Source organism: Rhineura floridana, chromosome 14 (genome assembly GCF_030035675.1).
Source record: "Rhineura floridana isolate rRhiFlo1 chromosome 14, rRhiFlo1.hap2, whole genome shotgun sequence".
Taxonomy (NCBI): Eukaryota; Metazoa; Chordata; class Lepidosauria; order Squamata; family Rhineuridae; genus Rhineura; species Rhineura floridana.
In genome coordinates, this window is record NC_084493.1 from 837,031 (window position 1) to 853,639 (window position 16,609).

Sequence of the window (16,609 nt, forward strand, 5' to 3'; positions counted from 1 at the left end):
TGCTCGCCTCGCCTTGAGGGGGGCGGTGGGGGGGTGGGAGGCATTTGGAGACCCCTTTCCCATTGGCTGTGGCCTGCTAGGTCCCCACTGGCTCCCACTTGTCCTCGAGGCTGAAGATGCAGGTCAGGAACAAACTTCAGGTGACCCTGGGTCCACACATTCACCTTTTAAGGGGTATTGCAAAGCATTTCACATTTTCTCTCTAATGTCTGCATATATGATCACTGCTGCTGTGTGAAGCTGTCCACTTACAACAGTGACCAGAGCAGGCAAGTTTCCCTTTTAAACAGGGCTGGGCACTAAAAAGTCTCTCCCTGCCCCCCCCCACAGACGTGCACTTTCTGAAACAACGTGAGAACGGACACACATCCACCCTTCTAAATTCACACTTATCCGAATGCTGCAATGCAGTTCACCATCAAAACAATGTTTACAAAAATGCATATGTCAGGGGAAAGTGTGCATAAAAATGAATATATGAATGAAAATAACAGAAAAAATGCATTATATGAATTGCTTCCAGAAATGTGTTTATTAGGAGAAATTTGCACTAAAATGTTGGAGGATTTTCATTAAAAAATCTGCAAAATGCTGCAGAAATGTGGAGAACTAAATTTAAGATTGGGAAAATGAGAAACATAAAGGACAGAACCGGGCAGAACTTTCCATCCCTATGATAGTCACACCAGGCCCCCTGACAGCTGCACCCCCTTTCCACTTTCCCTCGTTGTTCTTTCTCTTTGTACAACCGTCCTCTCTAGGAACCAATTAGCATGAAAGGGGAGGCTGTGGGTTAGCTACTGAGAAGAGTCTTCTCAGTGGCTGACTCGCCTCCTTTCACTCTGATTGGCTCCAATGAGCATGAAAGGACAAGGACTCTTCTGGCTCCCTTTCATGCTGATTGGCTCATATATAGGGACCTGGCTGGCACCTGCTCCCAAAAACGTAAGGGGTCTATGACCCCCTGCAACCCCTGCACAACTTTACATGGTACTGGCCTGTGTCACAGGGATGCTGTAAAGCAGGATTAGGGAACTTCAGGGCCTGGGGACAATCATGCCCTCCAGCCCTCTCTATCAGGCTCTTGGGACTCTTCTGAGGCCTCTCGCCATGTTACATCCCTTGCAAGCTGTGTTCTGAACCATTCCAGAGTGCTTTTGCTTTGCTGAAGGAGTCCTTGAATTGGGGTAACGCCTCATGCTTGCCTGGATGGAAAGAGAGGCGACTGTGTGTTTGTGTGTAAGAAAATCTCCGACTTTCTGCATGGCTGGAATGCAGTCTATTGCACAAAGTAAGGTGTACTTTGCTCTGCCCATTTTTACATCTGGCCCCATCCATCACTGGCATGTGGCCCCTGGAGGGTTTCCCACAAGGGAATGTGGCCCTCAAGCTGACAAATGTTCCCCACCCCCGTTGTAAGGATATGTTTGTGGTAATGTATGTGAAGCACACGGAAAAGTGGAAATGCATTGTATACATTCTAAGGACACTTCTATGAGCATAATTTGTATGATTTCCCCTGTATTTCCAAGCCACGGAGGGGGGCAAAGGGTGAATTAGAGCCCTGCCCCCCGCCTCCTAGCCAATAGTAGTCCTGCTTGCGGCTTCATGACCGTAAGGGCTAGAAAATGGCTTCCTTAAAATGCTTGAGATTTTAAGGAAAGTGATTTTTGTTCCCTGTAGCAAATGTTGCACTTCAACCGGGCAGTTATGGAAGAAGGGGCGAGTGTGCTTGTGCAATGTGGACACACGTGAGTGTGTGCACTCCCTAACTTTACAAACATCCAAGAAGTGAACTCCCCAGTGCATGCATCACTCAGAGCCTTAATGAATGCTGAACCTCACATTTTTGTATAATTATCACATTGGGGAAAATAAGCCGCCATCTGTACTCCAGCAGAGACACAGTGTTCAGGATGTGCGAAGGGCAGAATGACAAGGCAACATATGCTATTTTAGAAATGTTGAGAGGGGAAAACACACATTCCTGAGGAGTTTCAGGTTTCTCAGATAAACTTCCAAGACATTTCAGTCTCAAGCAGCCCACCACCACTACCCCCCCCCGTCCCGTTTGGTTAGACCTGGCTGGGGCTTTTCAGGTACAGACACACTCCCTGTTCTGCCGGTTCCACCTCTTGTTTCTGAAAACAGGGGCACACAACCCTAGTCAAACACCACCCCTTTTTACTCTAAAATGCTGGGTGGATCAGCTCGAATGCGGGGTTTTTTTTAAAAAAAATTCAGCTTCAGGCAGATATTGCAACTGATTTGTAGCTCAACCCGTTTGCGGCTTTGCTGCAGGCTTAGGCAGATAGTGATTGGCACCACCTTTTGCCATGGGCAGTCCTGAAAGGTCCAAAGTCAGCAGTGGGGAAGGGAGGCATGGCAACTAGTGTGCCCACAGCCTCCCACCAGCCAAGGCTTGGCTGCGGGTGCTAGAGATGGGCCAGCTGGTGGGAAAGCAGTTCTCTTGTTTCATTTATTGCAGAGTATCTGTTTTGCATGCAGAAGGTCCCAGATTCAACCCCCAATGTCATCTCCAGGTAGGGCTGGGAGAGAACCTAGTCTGGAACCCTGGAGAGCCGCTGCCAGTCAGTGTAGACAATACTGAGCTAGGTGCACCAATGGTCTGACTCATATAAGGCAGCTTCCCTTGTCCCAGGCTGAGGAGGAGGAGGAGGAGGTGGCACCCTGCCATTCGTTCTCTCCAGCCCAGGAGATTTGGGCCGGCCCTGCCATTAGACAGCCTCAGGCAGCAGGTGCCAGGGGGGCAGGGGATGGCAGGATGGTGGTGGAGGAAACACCTGTGTGCCTGGCCACACAGCCTGGCCTGCACCCTCTGTGATCATGGGCAGCGGAGGATGTTATCCTGTCACCAGTGCTGGAATAATATTCAGCTGCCAGTCCAGTTGTCTTCTGCACATGGAATGTGGAGGGCCACCAGCCAGTGGTGGCCACCAACTTGGATGGCTTTAGAAGAGGGTTAGACAAATTCATGGAGGATAAGGCTATTGATGGCTACTACTAGCCATGATGGCTATGCTTGGCCTCCACAGTTGGAGGCAGGATGCTTCTGAATACCAGTTGCTGGGAACCTGCAGGAGGGGAGAGTGCTCTTGCGCTCAGGTCCCGCTTGTGGGCTTCCCCCATAACGGGCATCTGGTTGGCCTGTGGGAACAGGATGTGTTGGACAAGATGGGCCATTGGCCTGATCCAGCAGGCTCTTTCCATGTCCTTATATTCTTCTGTTGTCCTTTGCCTCAAGCAGCAAAATGTGTTGCGTTGGTCCTGCAAGTGGTGCTCCGCTCAGCTGGGTCTTTTTGCTCTGCTTGGAGGGCAAGGCACGGAGAATGACCACCTCCCCCTGAACCAACCTTTTTGCCAACACTTTCCCACAAATACTGAAGCTAGTGGCATGTGTGCTACCTCTGGAAGTATGTTTAGTACCAACACTGTGCAAGGTGCTGTTCTATCTTCATACCTAGAGGCCATTTTCTGGAACTGGGTGCATCTAGCAGATGGCGGGGGTGGGGAAGCGTAATTAGCTGCAGCATCTCAGGAGCTGACATTTGGCTGAGTCCTTCCTCTTCCTGTAGGATAATGCACGACGAAGTGAGTGAGACGGAAAACATTCGGAAGAATCTGGCGATTGAAAGGATGATTGTTGAAGGTTGTGAAATCCTTCTGGACACCAGCCAGACTTTTGTGAGACAAGGTAGCTTCTCTCTGCTGGATACAGAGAGCCCAGGTAGAGCCAGGTTCTCACCCCTGCCTGGTCTCTGCTCACTATGTCATTCACTGTCAGCCACACCCTTGATCCGGGTAGACAGTTCGGGTGCCCTCCAGATACTGTTGGCCTCCAACTCCCATCATCTCTGATCATTGGCCATATTGTCTGGGACTGATGGAAGTTTGAGTCCACTGTTTGGCTACCCCTGCTCTAGAGGAACCCTTGTCTTGACCGCTGTCAAGAATTTGCACGGCACTTTGCAGACAAAGTCGCTCAGATTCGCTCTGACTTGGATGCTAAAATTGATACAGTCTCTGAGGATGTAACTTTGGTACCTGTTTGTCTAATTAAAATGGATTCTTTTCAACTTGTCCTGCCCGAGGATGTGGACAAGATCCTTGGAGCGGTGCGTGCCACCACTTGTGTACTGGAGCCTTGCCCTTCCTGGCTCATTAGAAGTACCAGAGGGGGACTGGTCGATTGGATCAGGGGAATAGTTAATGCCTCTCTACAACAAGGCAGAATTCCATCATGCTTAAAGGAGGCAGTTATAAGACCGCTGCTGAAAAAGCCCTCCCTTGATCCCTCTTTATTGGGCAACTACCGGCCAGTCTCCAATATTCCATTTTTAAGCAAGATAATAGAGTGTGTGGTGGTTGCCCAACTCCAGAGATTCCTGGATGATACGGATTATCTAGATCCATTTCAATCTGGTTTCAGACCTGGCTATGGGACAGAGACGGCTTTGGTCGCCTTGGTGGATGACCTACGCAGAGAACTGGACAGGGGGAGTGTGTCTCTGCTGGTTCTACTGGACCTCTCAGCGGCTTTCGATACCATCGATCATGGTATCCTTCTGGGCCGCCTTGCCGAGATGGGACTTGGGGGCACTGTTTTACAGTGGCTCCAATCCTTCCTGGAGGATCGAACCCAGAAGGTGGTACTGGGGGACTCCTGCTTGACCCCCTGTCCATTGACCTATGGGGTCCCTCAGGGTTCTGTTTTGTCCCCCATGTTATTTAACATCTACATGAAACCGCTGGGAGAGGTTGTCCGGGGTTTTGGTGTTCGGTGCCATCAGTATGCTGATGACACTCAACTCTATTTCTCTCTTCCACCTGAAGCCAAGGAAGCTGTACACGTCCTAAACCAGTGTCTGGCATCAGTGATGGACTGGATGAGGGCAAACAAGTTGAGATTAAATCCTGATAAAACAGAGGTACTCCTGGTCAGTCGGAGGGCAGATCAGGGAATAGGGATTCAACCGGTGCTGGATGGGGTCGCACTCCCCCTGAAGTCTCAGGTTCGCAGTTTGGGTGTACTCTTGGACTCAGCTTTGAATTTGGAGGCCCAGATTACTGCTGTATCCAGGAGCGCCTTTGCCCAATTAAAACTGGTGCACCAGCTGCGCCTGTTCCTGGACCTGCCTGATCTGACCAGGGTGATGCATGCCTTGGTTACATCCCGCTTAGACTATTGTAACGCGCTCTACGTGGGGCTGCCTTTAAAGACTGTTCGGAAACTTAAATTGGTACAAAGAGCTGCAGCCAGAGTACTAACTGGGGCTGGTTACAGGGACCATACAACTCCCCTGTTACAACAGCTCCACTGGCTGCCAATTTGTTTCCGGTCACAATTCAAAGTGCTGGTTTTGACCTACAAAGCCCTATACGGCTCAGGTCCAGACTATTTGACAGATCGTATCTCCCTACATGAACCTGCCCGGGACTTGAGATCTTTAGGTGAGGCCCTTCTTGTGTTCCCTACACCTTCACAAGCACATTTGACGCGGACACGAGATAGGGCCTTTTCGGTGGTCGCCCCTAGGTTGTGGAACTCCCTCCCGAGTGAGGTACGATCAGCTCCCTCCTTGCCGTCTTTTCGGCGACAAGTAAAGACTGTTTTATTTCAACTGGCATTTGGGATAGAGAACGACCAGGATTAAGTGTCATAGGATTGGTGTCTACAGTATATGATTTTATTATTTTAAATTGTCTGCTATTTTTAACGTATGTTTTATGGTTTTTAATTTTTCTCATAGTTTAATTCTATTTTAATTGTATATTTCTGTATGTTTTAATGGTGTTGTTTTTAGTTGTAAGCCGCTCTGAGTCCTATTGGAAAAAGGGCGGGGTCGAAATCAAGGTTATTATTATTATTATTGTTATTGTCTTCAGTTGGGGAGCACTTGGCAATGCAGAGCAATGGGGGGGCGCAGATCCATTCTGGAGCAAAACTGCTGACTCCCGCCTGCTGGCCCTGCCTGCCTTCTGGCTGTGGTGCCTGGAAAGAAGGATTGGCATGTGCCCAAGCCAGGTGACCCAGCTAGCAGGCCAGCTAAGCCAGCATCTCCTCTCCCCCAGGCTCTCTCATTCAAGTGCCGATGTCTGAGAAGGGGAAAATCACTCGAGGGCGCCTGGGCTCCCTGTCCCTGAGGAAGGAGGGCGAGAGGCAATGCTTCCTCTTCTCCAAGCACTTGATTATTTGCACCAGAGGTTCAGGCGGGAAGCTGCACTTGACCAAGGTGAGGAGAGAAGGCTGCGCAGCCTTTCGGGGGAAGGGGTGGGAAGGGGCCCACCCTCTGCTCGCTGAAGAAGCTCCAGCCAATGGCTACTGAGCAGGCCATGCTTGTCATAGGAGAGAGTTGGACCTCTCCAGCCCTAGCAGTTGGATACCACTGATTTCTGTGTTGCCATGGAAGGCTGCCTGTGCCGGTTTGCATGGAGGACCCAGAAAGGAGTCCTTGGGCTGGGCTAGGGTGAGGCCATGTGGATCATATTTCTCCATGAGCTGTTGGTATCCAAAGAGCCCAGTCAAAAATCACATTGCACCCCCCAGGACTGCCACAATGTGCTTTAGAAACATTCAGTGGCTGAAGGAAGTGAAACCAAAATCTGTTCATGGCTCTTCCCTGCCATTTCTGGCCCACCATCAGAATGTCAAGCTGGACCTGAAAACGTTGGCCAAAGAACTGGGCATGGGCCCTGCAGTTTGGACAAGTTGCAATCCTGCTGATGAGCCCAGAACTTCTACGTATCTTTAAGAAGTTTTGTTTTTAAGATGTTTTTCAATTGTTCTGTCACTTGTTGTTTACCAACCTGATCTCCTTTTGGGAGGTAAAGGGAGGGGGAAATATACATTTAAATAACAACAGCAACAAGTTGTGCAAAAGGTTAATGCCCCCTGGGAGGTGAGGAGGAGGGATAGGGAAGACTGACTCGGAGGGAATTCAATTTATAGCTGCATTTTAAATAACTGTTTTGGTTGTTTAGGGAAACTTCTCCGTTTTAGGCATTCTGTGTCCTTGGAAACCAGGCATATCCAGGGTTAGTCCTACAACCCTAAGCATTGTTTCCAACGCTTTTACTCACAGAAGACCCACTGAACCTGTTATTCATTTCAATTAATGTCAGTGGGTCTACTCTGAGTAGGATGGCAGTTGAATACAACCGTAATTTTCTTTTGACCAAACAAAGCCCCATTCCTGCTGTTTTTTATTCTTGTTATGACTAGTCACTTCCTTCGCAAAAGTGACCCAAAGCAGCTTACATTAAAACCAATAAAAATGCACACAATCCATAGAAGCATAAAAAGCACATGTGTACAGGCAAAAGACAGGTCTCGTATTGGACAGCACACCCTGGCTGATGCGGGCAGAAGATCCAAGCCTGCCGAGGCTGGAGGGGGCTTGACCCTTGAGTGGCTTCCGCAGCCCTCCTTCTCTGATTCTCTCTTCCAGAACGGCGTGATCTCCCTCATAGACTGCACCCTGGTGGAAGATGCAGAGAGCACTGATGAGGACAGTATGTACCAGGCAGAACTCAGGCAAAGGCCACCATCCAGAATTCAGCCCCACCCCCAGCAAACTTTCTCTCCGACACAAAAAGTGTGTAAAACCCAGTTCCTCAAAGGTGGCCCCTGGCCATATCAGGCCACCAAGCCTCTCCCCCAGCAAAGATGCCGGCTGGAATGGGGGCCGTGGGATGACGGAAGCAAAAGCTGACCTGGTCTCGTCCCCAGCGGGTAGCCAGGACTTGGAGGGCAGGTCCAGGACAGAGGAGTGGAGGGCTGTGGGGAGCCTGCTGGGAAGGAGAAGGGAGCTTGATCATCATGGTGGGCTCACCATGCCTCCTCTGATGTGGGACCCGAAGGACTTTCCATATTTTCAGGGGCCCCCGGCTCTGCCAGGTGACACACAATTGAAACATACATTAAAACATCATCAGCTGAAAGGCCCAGACTGTTCAACAGCCCTGGGTGGTCAGAAAGGTCTTCACCTGGCACCAAAAAGACCATAAAGAGGGCACCAGGTGAATGCCCCTTGGAAGGCATTTCTAGAAGCAGGGAGCCATCACTGAAAAGACCCCCTCCTTGCTGGTTACCCACCTCCGTTCATTTAGCAGGGGGACTCGGGTGGTGGCTGAGTCTACAAGGCCAGTCGGTGGCTGCTGCAACCCTTGTGAGAGATGATCACCGGAAGCTGCCTTATCCGGAGTCAGACCATTCGTCCATCTAGCTCAGTATTTCCTACACTGACTGGCAGCGGCTCCCCAGGCTTTCAAGCTAGGGGTCTTTTCCTGCCCTACTGCCAGGGACTGAACTTGGGGCAGATGCTCAGCTGTCACACCCTCCCCAAGTGGCAACATGAGCATCTCCTCGCTGGCCTGTTTAACTAACAATGGTGTATGAAGTGGTTAAAAATGGTATTTATCAAGTTATGCTGAAGAATGACTTGATTCCAGGGTGTGTGCGTGTGTGTGTGGGAATCACAGATGGTCTCTGAGCAAAGAATGAGCTGAAAGCGCCAGAGGGCTGAGCTATGCAATGCACCCTTCTTGCAGATGCCAGTTCCTGTCCTGAACTGTGGCGTTAACAATAGCTGATGCTGTCCATAAAGGCAGCTGCTCTTCCAAATTCTTGTCATGGCACCATGATGGGCCCCATGCCCAGCCCAGTTACGGCTTGCATCCTAAAATTCAGTTTGCGTTCCCTTCTCTCCACCCTCACCCACCGCCAGTGTGCAATTTGCCATCTCCAATCCTTTCACTGTCTCTCTTCTCAATTACAAAGTAAAAGGATCTGGGCAAGACATAGACCATCTTGACTTCAAGATTGTGGTGGAGCCTAAAGACAGCCCCTCCTACACAGTTATCCTTGTGGCATCATCCCGGCAAGAAAAGGCTGCATGGACCAGTGACATCAGCCAGGTAAGACACACCCACACCTTGCGCAGATTCACACGATGCTTCCAGGGGGCTGAGGAAGTTGGGCCTGGGGCGGGGCTGCAGGGGTCGCTCTCCTATGAATCGGAGTGATTGTAATTCACAAGCCATCCAGAGTAGGTCAAAGGTTACTCAAAGAAGAATAACTCTGGGAAGAATGGGAAAAGGAATGGAAATGTGTGAGCTTTCCAGAAGCTACGCACACATCCAGACACATTCAGGCAGCACCTCAAAAAAATCCATTGGCAGAATTGTCTTGAAGAGTCACAGCAGCCTCGTTACTCCTCTTTTCCACAGTCTGTTTTGAGTGCAGCTCCCCTAAGCACCTCCCTTCTGTGTTTTCAGTGTGTAGATAACATTCGCTGCAATGGCCTCATGATGAATGCCTTTGAGGAAAATTCAAAAGTCACCGTCCCCCAGATGATCAAGTAAGTATCTGAGATAAATGGAGTGAATGGCAATGTTGGTTTTTCATGGAGTACTTCCGACGTTATCACATTATAGTGCTGGTACGCTCCCCAAACCTTGCCGCCCTGGGCTCCTGCTGGGGGGAAGGGCAGGATATAAATCAAATAATAAATAAATAAAACCTAAAGGGCCCAGGATACCAGTGACTCAGTTTGTAATCCTGGAAGACTGGCCTCTGTCATGGGCTCAGCGGGTTCCAGCTGGTTGGCCCCACTCCCTTGCCCCGGAGGTCACCAGTGGGCTCTGCTGCCTATTATCCATTGGCTGAAACCAGCGAAGTCCCATGGGTGAGGGCAGGAAATGGTAATCCCAGCACCACAGAGACAGTGTGTCATTTCTGTTCCTGATACCAGACTTGAATGTGAATTTTAAAAAATTCTGTAAGGCTCTTTGAAAGCCTCTTGGGACTATAAAGCTGGATACAAACATTACAGATAAATAACTAACCCCAGGATTTTTTGCAACTCTTGGATCTCATAATAAGGCAACGCCTGAGGTCACCCAGACCTCTCTGCTTACCCAGTTTGTCAGAGAATACCTGAAAACTGCTGCTTCTCCTTCGTTCTGGCACCCAGTTGTGTGACCAGAAGGAGACGTGTGCTTGCCATGGTGTCATTTTCGGTGTTATTGTTCTGCCCCAGGTCTGACACCAGCTTATACTGTGATGATGTTGACATCCGATTCAGTAAGACAATGAACTCCTGCAAAGTGCTCCAGATCCGCTATGCCAGCGTGGAGCGGCTCCTAGAGAGACTAACTGACCTGCGGTTCCTCAGCATAGACTTTCTCAACACCTTTCTGCACTCTTACCGGGTCTTCACCACTGCTATGATTGTCTTGGACAAACTGATCACCATCTACAAGAAGCCAATCAGTGCCATTCCTGCAAGGTGACTCTGCCTCCCCCTCCTCTTTCCTTCTTGGGGTGGAATTCATTATCATGGGAAATTCAAGGCGGGCATGTGGAGTGGAGAGGAAAGGACCACAGCTCAGTGTTAAAACATCTGTTTTGCATGCAGAAAGTCCTGGGTTCAAATTCAATCTCCAAGTAGGGCTGGGAATGCCCCCTGCCTAAAACCCCAGAGAGCTGCTGCCAGGAAGCTGTTATAGCGACTGGAAGCTGTGGCTGTCAACACACCAGATGCCAGAACAAAGCTGTTTCCATTGGCCACACCTGGAGGGGGAAGGGTTGATCTGCCAATCAGTTGAGAAATCTCTTTGAAGCTGAATTTTTTTAAAAAATGCCCTGAAGCTCCTCCCAGCAGGTTTTACAGTAAAAGCGGGGGGGGGGTTGACTAGTGTCATGTGCCCCCTTTTTCAGAAGAGAGAGGTGGAGATGCACTGGAGCCGGCAGAACAGGGAGTGTGTTTCTATCCTGTGTTGCTTTAGGGTGTCATCCAAAACAGGTGGAATCTCACCTTCCTCTCAGATGAACCACTCTCCAACAGAACCTCCATCTTGTCTGGAATGAGCTTCTGTTTGGTCCTTATCAAACGGATGCATTATTTCAAGCACCAGTTCAACATTTCCGCTCCCCTAAATTAGATGAAAAAGGAAAAGCAGAACTTGGAGGTCTCCTCATCAACTTAAATCTCTAAATGACCTCGCCAGTTTCATGTAGATGTTAAAAAGCACGGGAGGTAAAATGGAGTAACACAGGGCCCCACAGCCCCCATAGTGCCATGGGGCTGAACAGTAGTGTCCCCCCACACACAGGACCTTCTGGAATCAGCCATCCAGGTTGGAGCAGCACCCATCCCAACTCAGATAGCCGAACTAGAAAAGCATTGGTCTGAACGCAGAGCTTGGAAAAGTAACTTTTCCAAGCTCTGAAGGCACATGAGGCCGGCTCCAGGTCTGGTCAGTGCCTGGATGGGAGACGGCCTGGGAACCACATGGAAGCCGCCTTGGGTTTCTATCACAAAAAGAAAGGCGGGGTAGAAATGTATTAAATCGATAAATAATAAATCTAAACAGATAAAACGATTTAAAAGCCTTTAAAGCAGAAACAGTGCCATGAGGTAGATTGCAGTGGGAGAAGAAGTTCAGACCGCTGTGCTGTTTGGGGATGAAAAGGAATGTTAGAAATGGCAAGTAAAATGGGGGGGGGGGCTGGTTTTCTTCCCGCAAGGTCCCTGGAGCTCTTGTTTGCAAGCAGCCAGAACACCAAGCTCCTCTACGGGGAGCCTCCCAAGTCTCCGCGTGCCAACCGGAAGTTTTCCTCCCCACCTCCCCTCTCCATCACCAAATCCTCCTCGCCCAGCCGGAGGAGGAAGCTGTCCTTGAACATCCCCATCATCACCGGCGGGAAGGCTCTGGACCTGGCCGCCCTGAGCTGCTCCCCCAACGGCTACGCAAGCATGTACTCCTCCATGTCGCCATTCAGCAAAACCACCCTGGACATCAACAAACTCTACGTCTCCGCCAGTAGCTACTCCAACAAGATCTCAGATGAGGGGGAAGGGCCCACTGAGAAGTCGGAGGAGACGTGTCTGAGCAAGCAAAGTAAGTGCTTTCTGGAGGAGGCTCCTGTGTGCAGAGTGGACCTGCCTCTCCAGAGCCTGTGCGGTGCCTTCCAAGGGCTCATGGCTACTTTGCTCTCTGGCACGAGAGCTTGTGTTTGACTCCCAGGCTCGTTTGGGGCGGGGGTGTCTCAGGGCAGGGCAGCGTTTCCAGATGAGCAGCTGCCAGACACCGTTGCTAATATCAGGGCTGGAAAGATTATGGGGCTGACCCAGAGTACAACAGCTCTTTGTACCTGGAGGCGGGGGGGGGGCAGACTGATATTTATGTAGGCTGCAAGCAAATCAGTGTGGAAATTGTTCCAAGGCTGGGTTCAGACAGTCCTTCTGAAAAAAACGTCTAACTCCTGGACGTTGTTCTGATCCGGTGTGCTTGTGAGAAATCCTGAAAAAGTGCTTTTTGTTCCAACCAGGCCCAGAAATGTCTGTAAGAGAAGAATCTGACATAGATCCCAACCAGAGTGATGAAGCAGAAACGGAAACCTCGCCAACAAAATCGCCCACAACCCCTAAACTGGTCAAAGGCAAAAACTCCTCAGGCAATTTTATTTATTGATTTATTTATGACATTTTTATCTCGCCTTTTAGCCAAAAAGACTCTCAGAGCAGCTTACAAGTACCAATATTAAAACAGTTTCTACCCTTAGGTTTGCAATCTAACAAGACACAACACACAAGGAAAAAGGAACAAAGGTGCGGGGAGGGAGGAGGGAAAAGCAAGCTCAAGAGCGAGTTATTGCAAGAGGCAGCTGTTGCAATGCACTTAAGAGCAGCGACTTCTTGCTGATGTCGGTGGCAGCTCTGAGTGGGGGAAGAAGATGTCTGCGAGGGGCGGTGGCTGTGCTTCTGGTAATGAGGGGTTCTTTTCAAAGCTGAAAATATTTACTGGGCCATAGCCAGCATTCTCTGTCTGCCAGCGCAAGCGTCTTTGTGCTAGCGGATGGCAGAATGTAAAGGCTGCACAGCATCCAGTGCAACGGTTGCGCTAGCGGAAGACTTTTGTGCAACAGCTGGTTCTTATTGCTCCATCGGTCGCACAACAATCCTTTGGTAATGCTCTTCTGTTTTTCCTTGCATAACAAGGTTCTGCCAGCACAAGTGTACCACGAAGTGACTTTAACTTGGCCCTGTGTTGGATGCAATCCATGGTCCGGACACAGATCCATAGCTAGGGGGAGGACTGGGGGGGCTGCCCCCCTAAAAATTTCCTCCCCCTCAATTTTTTTTTACAAAAAAATAGATAATTAAGTTTATTACAGAAAAAAACTCTGCTCCCTCCTCATTTCAGTCTCCCCTCAAAATTTTTAGGCGGGCTGCAGGCCTGTGTGGACAGATGAAGTGTGATTTGCAAACACAGGGGGAAAGGGACTTGAAAAATTCCACATTCCTTTGGATAAACGGGTATTGGAGGGAGCCAGCTGAAGCCATCTTCAAACCAGCCTCTGTTGTGTAACAAGGGTGATTGCTGGAAGTGTGGCAACAGCAAATCCCATTGGGTTCTCTCTGCATGACTGAGGGGAGATTAAGTCTGTGAGCACAATCATCGCCTACAGCAAAGCATTTCCATTGGCCACACCTGGAGGGGAAACAGGTTGATCTGTCAATCAGTCGTGAAATCTCTTTGATGCTGAATTTTAAAAAAATATGCACTCAAGCTGATCCCACCAGGTTTTACGGTAAAAAGGGATGGAGTGGACTAGTGTCCTGTGCCCCCCCCCCACCGTTTTTAGAAAAGAGAGGTGGAGAAGCACTGGAACCAGATGAACAGTGAGTGTGTCTTGTCTCTAACCAGAGAGAGGGTCCTCCAAGGTGGCTAGGCTGCCTCTCTTCACCTGTGCTCCTCTATCTGCCTTCCTTCCATTGTAAACTGATACCCTTAGGGAAGCTTCTTCCAAACTCTCCTTCCTCCTCCTCCTTTGACCAGCTGAGAGAGATGAGACATCTTTGCCTTTGCTCCTCTCTCCTGGAGCAGGAGAGCCATGACCAAGCCTGGCAAGTGCGCCTCCAACTTAGTTAGGCAATTACTCTACTTCTAACTATAAACTAAGACCCTCCGTGGTGCAGAGTGGTAAGCGGCGGTAACACAGTCGAAGCACTGCTCACGGCCGGAGTTCGATTCCAACAGAAGGAGGAAGTCGAATCTCCGGTAAAAGGGGTCGAGGTCCACTCAGCCTTCCATCCAGCCGTGGTCAGCAAAATGAGTACCCGGCATATGCTGGGGGGTAAAGAAAGGCCGGGGACGGAACTGGCAATCCCACCCCATATATACTGTCTGCCTTGTAAACGTCGCAAGACGTCACCCTAAGAGTTGGAAACGACTCGCACTACAAGTGCAGGGACACCGTTACCTTTAACTATCAACTATGTGTTTCTGTAAATAAAGTAGCCTTTTCTTATTTTGAACAAGTCTAAAGTCTCAGTGATTTGAATGCAGGGGAAAAGCCTGCTCCTTTCAGGTAAAACACACACATGTAGCTTGGATTATGATGTGCTTAAGCTGCATCACAGCCGAATCTCTACTAATGCATGTATTCAGCAGTGAAGAACGTCACTTCTCAGCTGCCCCTTTTGAATATGTTGCATTGATCTCTTGGGAGAGGCTGTTAATCCTTACGAATGCGCTTCCCAGGAACGAATTTGGCCCTCCAAGACTCTCCATTAATATCCAGTAGGTGGGGAGGAGGAGGAAGGCTGTGGGAAGAGTTTCATGTCAGAAGAGACATTGCTATTATTATTATTATTATTATTATTATTATTATTATTATTATTATTATTATTATTATTATTATTATTGAATTTATTAGTCGCCCATCTGGCTGGTTCACCAGCCACTCTGGGCGACGTACAGAATAAACAATACATTAAACATTAAAATTTAAAAACAACAGTAAAAGCCTAGGCCATCCCAAAAGCCTTCCTGAAGAGCCATGTCTTCAGGGTCTGGCGGAAGCTCATCAAAGAGGGGGCATGACGGAGATCATTTGGGAGAGAATTCCAAAGGGTGGGGGCCACTATTGAAAAAGCCCTCTCTCTGGTCCTCACCAGTCTGGCTATTTTAACTGGTGGGATCGAGAGAAGGTCTTCTGAGGCTGATCTTGTTGAGTGGCATCCCTGACGATGTTGGAGGCGCTCCTTCAGATAGATTGGTCCAAAACCGTATAGGGTTTTAAAGGTCAAAGCCAACACCTTGAATTGGGTTCGGTAAGCAACTGGTAACCAGTGCAACTCCTTCAATACAGGAGTGATGTGATCTTGTCAGCGGCTACCTTTAATCAGACGAGCCACCGCATTCTGTACCAGCTGCAACTTCCGGACCGTTTTCAAGGGTAACCCCACGTAGAGCACATTACAGTAGTCTAGGTGAGAGGTGACCAGGGCATGCACTACTGGTGGGAGCAGATGATTGGGAAGGTAGGGGCGCAGCCGCCATATCAGATGGAGTTGATACAGCGCCGTCTGGCTTACAGCCGAGATTTGAGCCTCCATGGACAGCTGGGAGTCAAGAATGACCCCCAGGCTGTGGACCTGGTCTTTCAGGGGCAACCATACCCCATTAAGCACAAGGTCCACATCCCCCAACCTTCCCTTGTCACCCACAAACAGTACCTCGGTCTTGTCCGGGTTCAGCTTCAGCCTATTCCTTCCCATTCAGCCACTCACCACCTCCAGACATTTGGACATGGTTTCAACAGCCAACCTTGGTGAAGATTTAAATGAGAGATAGAGCTGTGTGTCATCCGCATATTGATTACACTGCAGCCCAAATCTCCTAATGATTGCCCCCAGCGGCTTTATATAGATGTTAAACAGCATCGGGGAGAGGATGGAACCCTGTGGCACCCCACAAGTGAGAGTCCAGGGATCCGAAACCTCCTCCTCCAGTGCTATTCTTTGGTACCTACCGGAGAGGAAGGAACGGAACCACTGCCAAACAGTGCCCCCCATACCCAACCTCCTCAGTCTTCTCTCTCTTCCTGGTGCAGAATTCCCTTTGTTCTCCTATAACAACGGTGTCGTTATGACATCTTGCCGGGAGTTGGACAACAGCCGCAGTGGTCTCTCGGCGGCATCTGCTTTTGCCATCGCAACTGCAGGGGCCAATGAGGGCACCCCAGCCAAAGAGAACTACAGGAGGATGTCCCTCGCGAGCGCAGGTGAGAGAAGAGGGGCTGCTCCTGGGGTTGTGCTTCTCCCCAGCCCCACATTCCCTGGGGAGGGAGGGTGCCCTGGAGACTTTGTAAAAGGCCAGTTTATGTGCAGATGTGCACAATGCTGCTGAGAGGCTTGCAGGGGTGCTGCAGGGATGATGCAGCTGAGAGGCAGAATCTGTGCCGGCCGCCAGAGTCCACCTAGGTTGGAGCACATCCTCCGAGGTTCCCCTTGCCTGCTTTGTGTGCCAGCCCAGCCTGGTCACAGGGCTCTGAAGTTCCCTCTCTCCTTCCAGGCTTCCCCCCTGACCAAAGGAACGGCGACAAAGAGTTTGTGATCAGGAGGGCGGCAACCAACAGGGTGCTCAATGTCCTGAGGCATTGGGTCTCCAAGCACTCCCAGGTACGGCTCCTGGAACAGAACACAACACGCAGGAAGGGGCCTTGCACTGAGCCAGACTCTTGGTCTACTTAGCTCAGTACTGTCCTGAGAAGAGCCCTGTGGCTGGATCAGGCCAA

The 16,609-nt window shown here is 49.9% G+C and overlaps 1 protein-coding gene across 3 annotated transcripts in view; it reads left to right on the forward strand.

The window, feature by feature from the left end:
• The window catches only part of RASGRF1 (Ras protein specific guanine nucleotide releasing factor 1), a 68,102-nt gene that overhangs the window by 38,963 nt on the left and 12,530 nt on the right, over nt 1-16,609 (forward strand). Inside the window, exons 9-18 of one of the 3 annotated variants that reach the window (XM_061595596.1) lie at nt 3,597-3,715; nt 6,094-6,254; nt 7,470-7,533; nt 8,801-8,937; nt 9,298-9,380; nt 10,014-10,310; nt 11,552-11,925; nt 12,356-12,481; nt 15,926-16,096; nt 16,387-16,493. In XM_061595596.1, the coding sequence (XP_061451580.1) occupies nt 3,597-3,715; nt 6,094-6,254; nt 7,470-7,533; nt 8,801-8,937; nt 9,298-9,380; nt 10,014-10,310; nt 11,552-11,925; nt 12,356-12,481; nt 15,926-16,096; nt 16,387-16,493 (1,639 nt within the window). The remainder of the gene's footprint in view (nt 1-3,596; nt 3,716-6,093; nt 6,255-7,469; nt 7,534-8,800; nt 8,938-9,297; nt 9,381-10,013; nt 10,311-11,551; nt 11,926-12,355; nt 12,482-15,925; nt 16,097-16,386; nt 16,494-16,609) is intronic. The other 2 variants (XM_061595597.1, XM_061595598.1) reach the window with 2 other exon arrangements.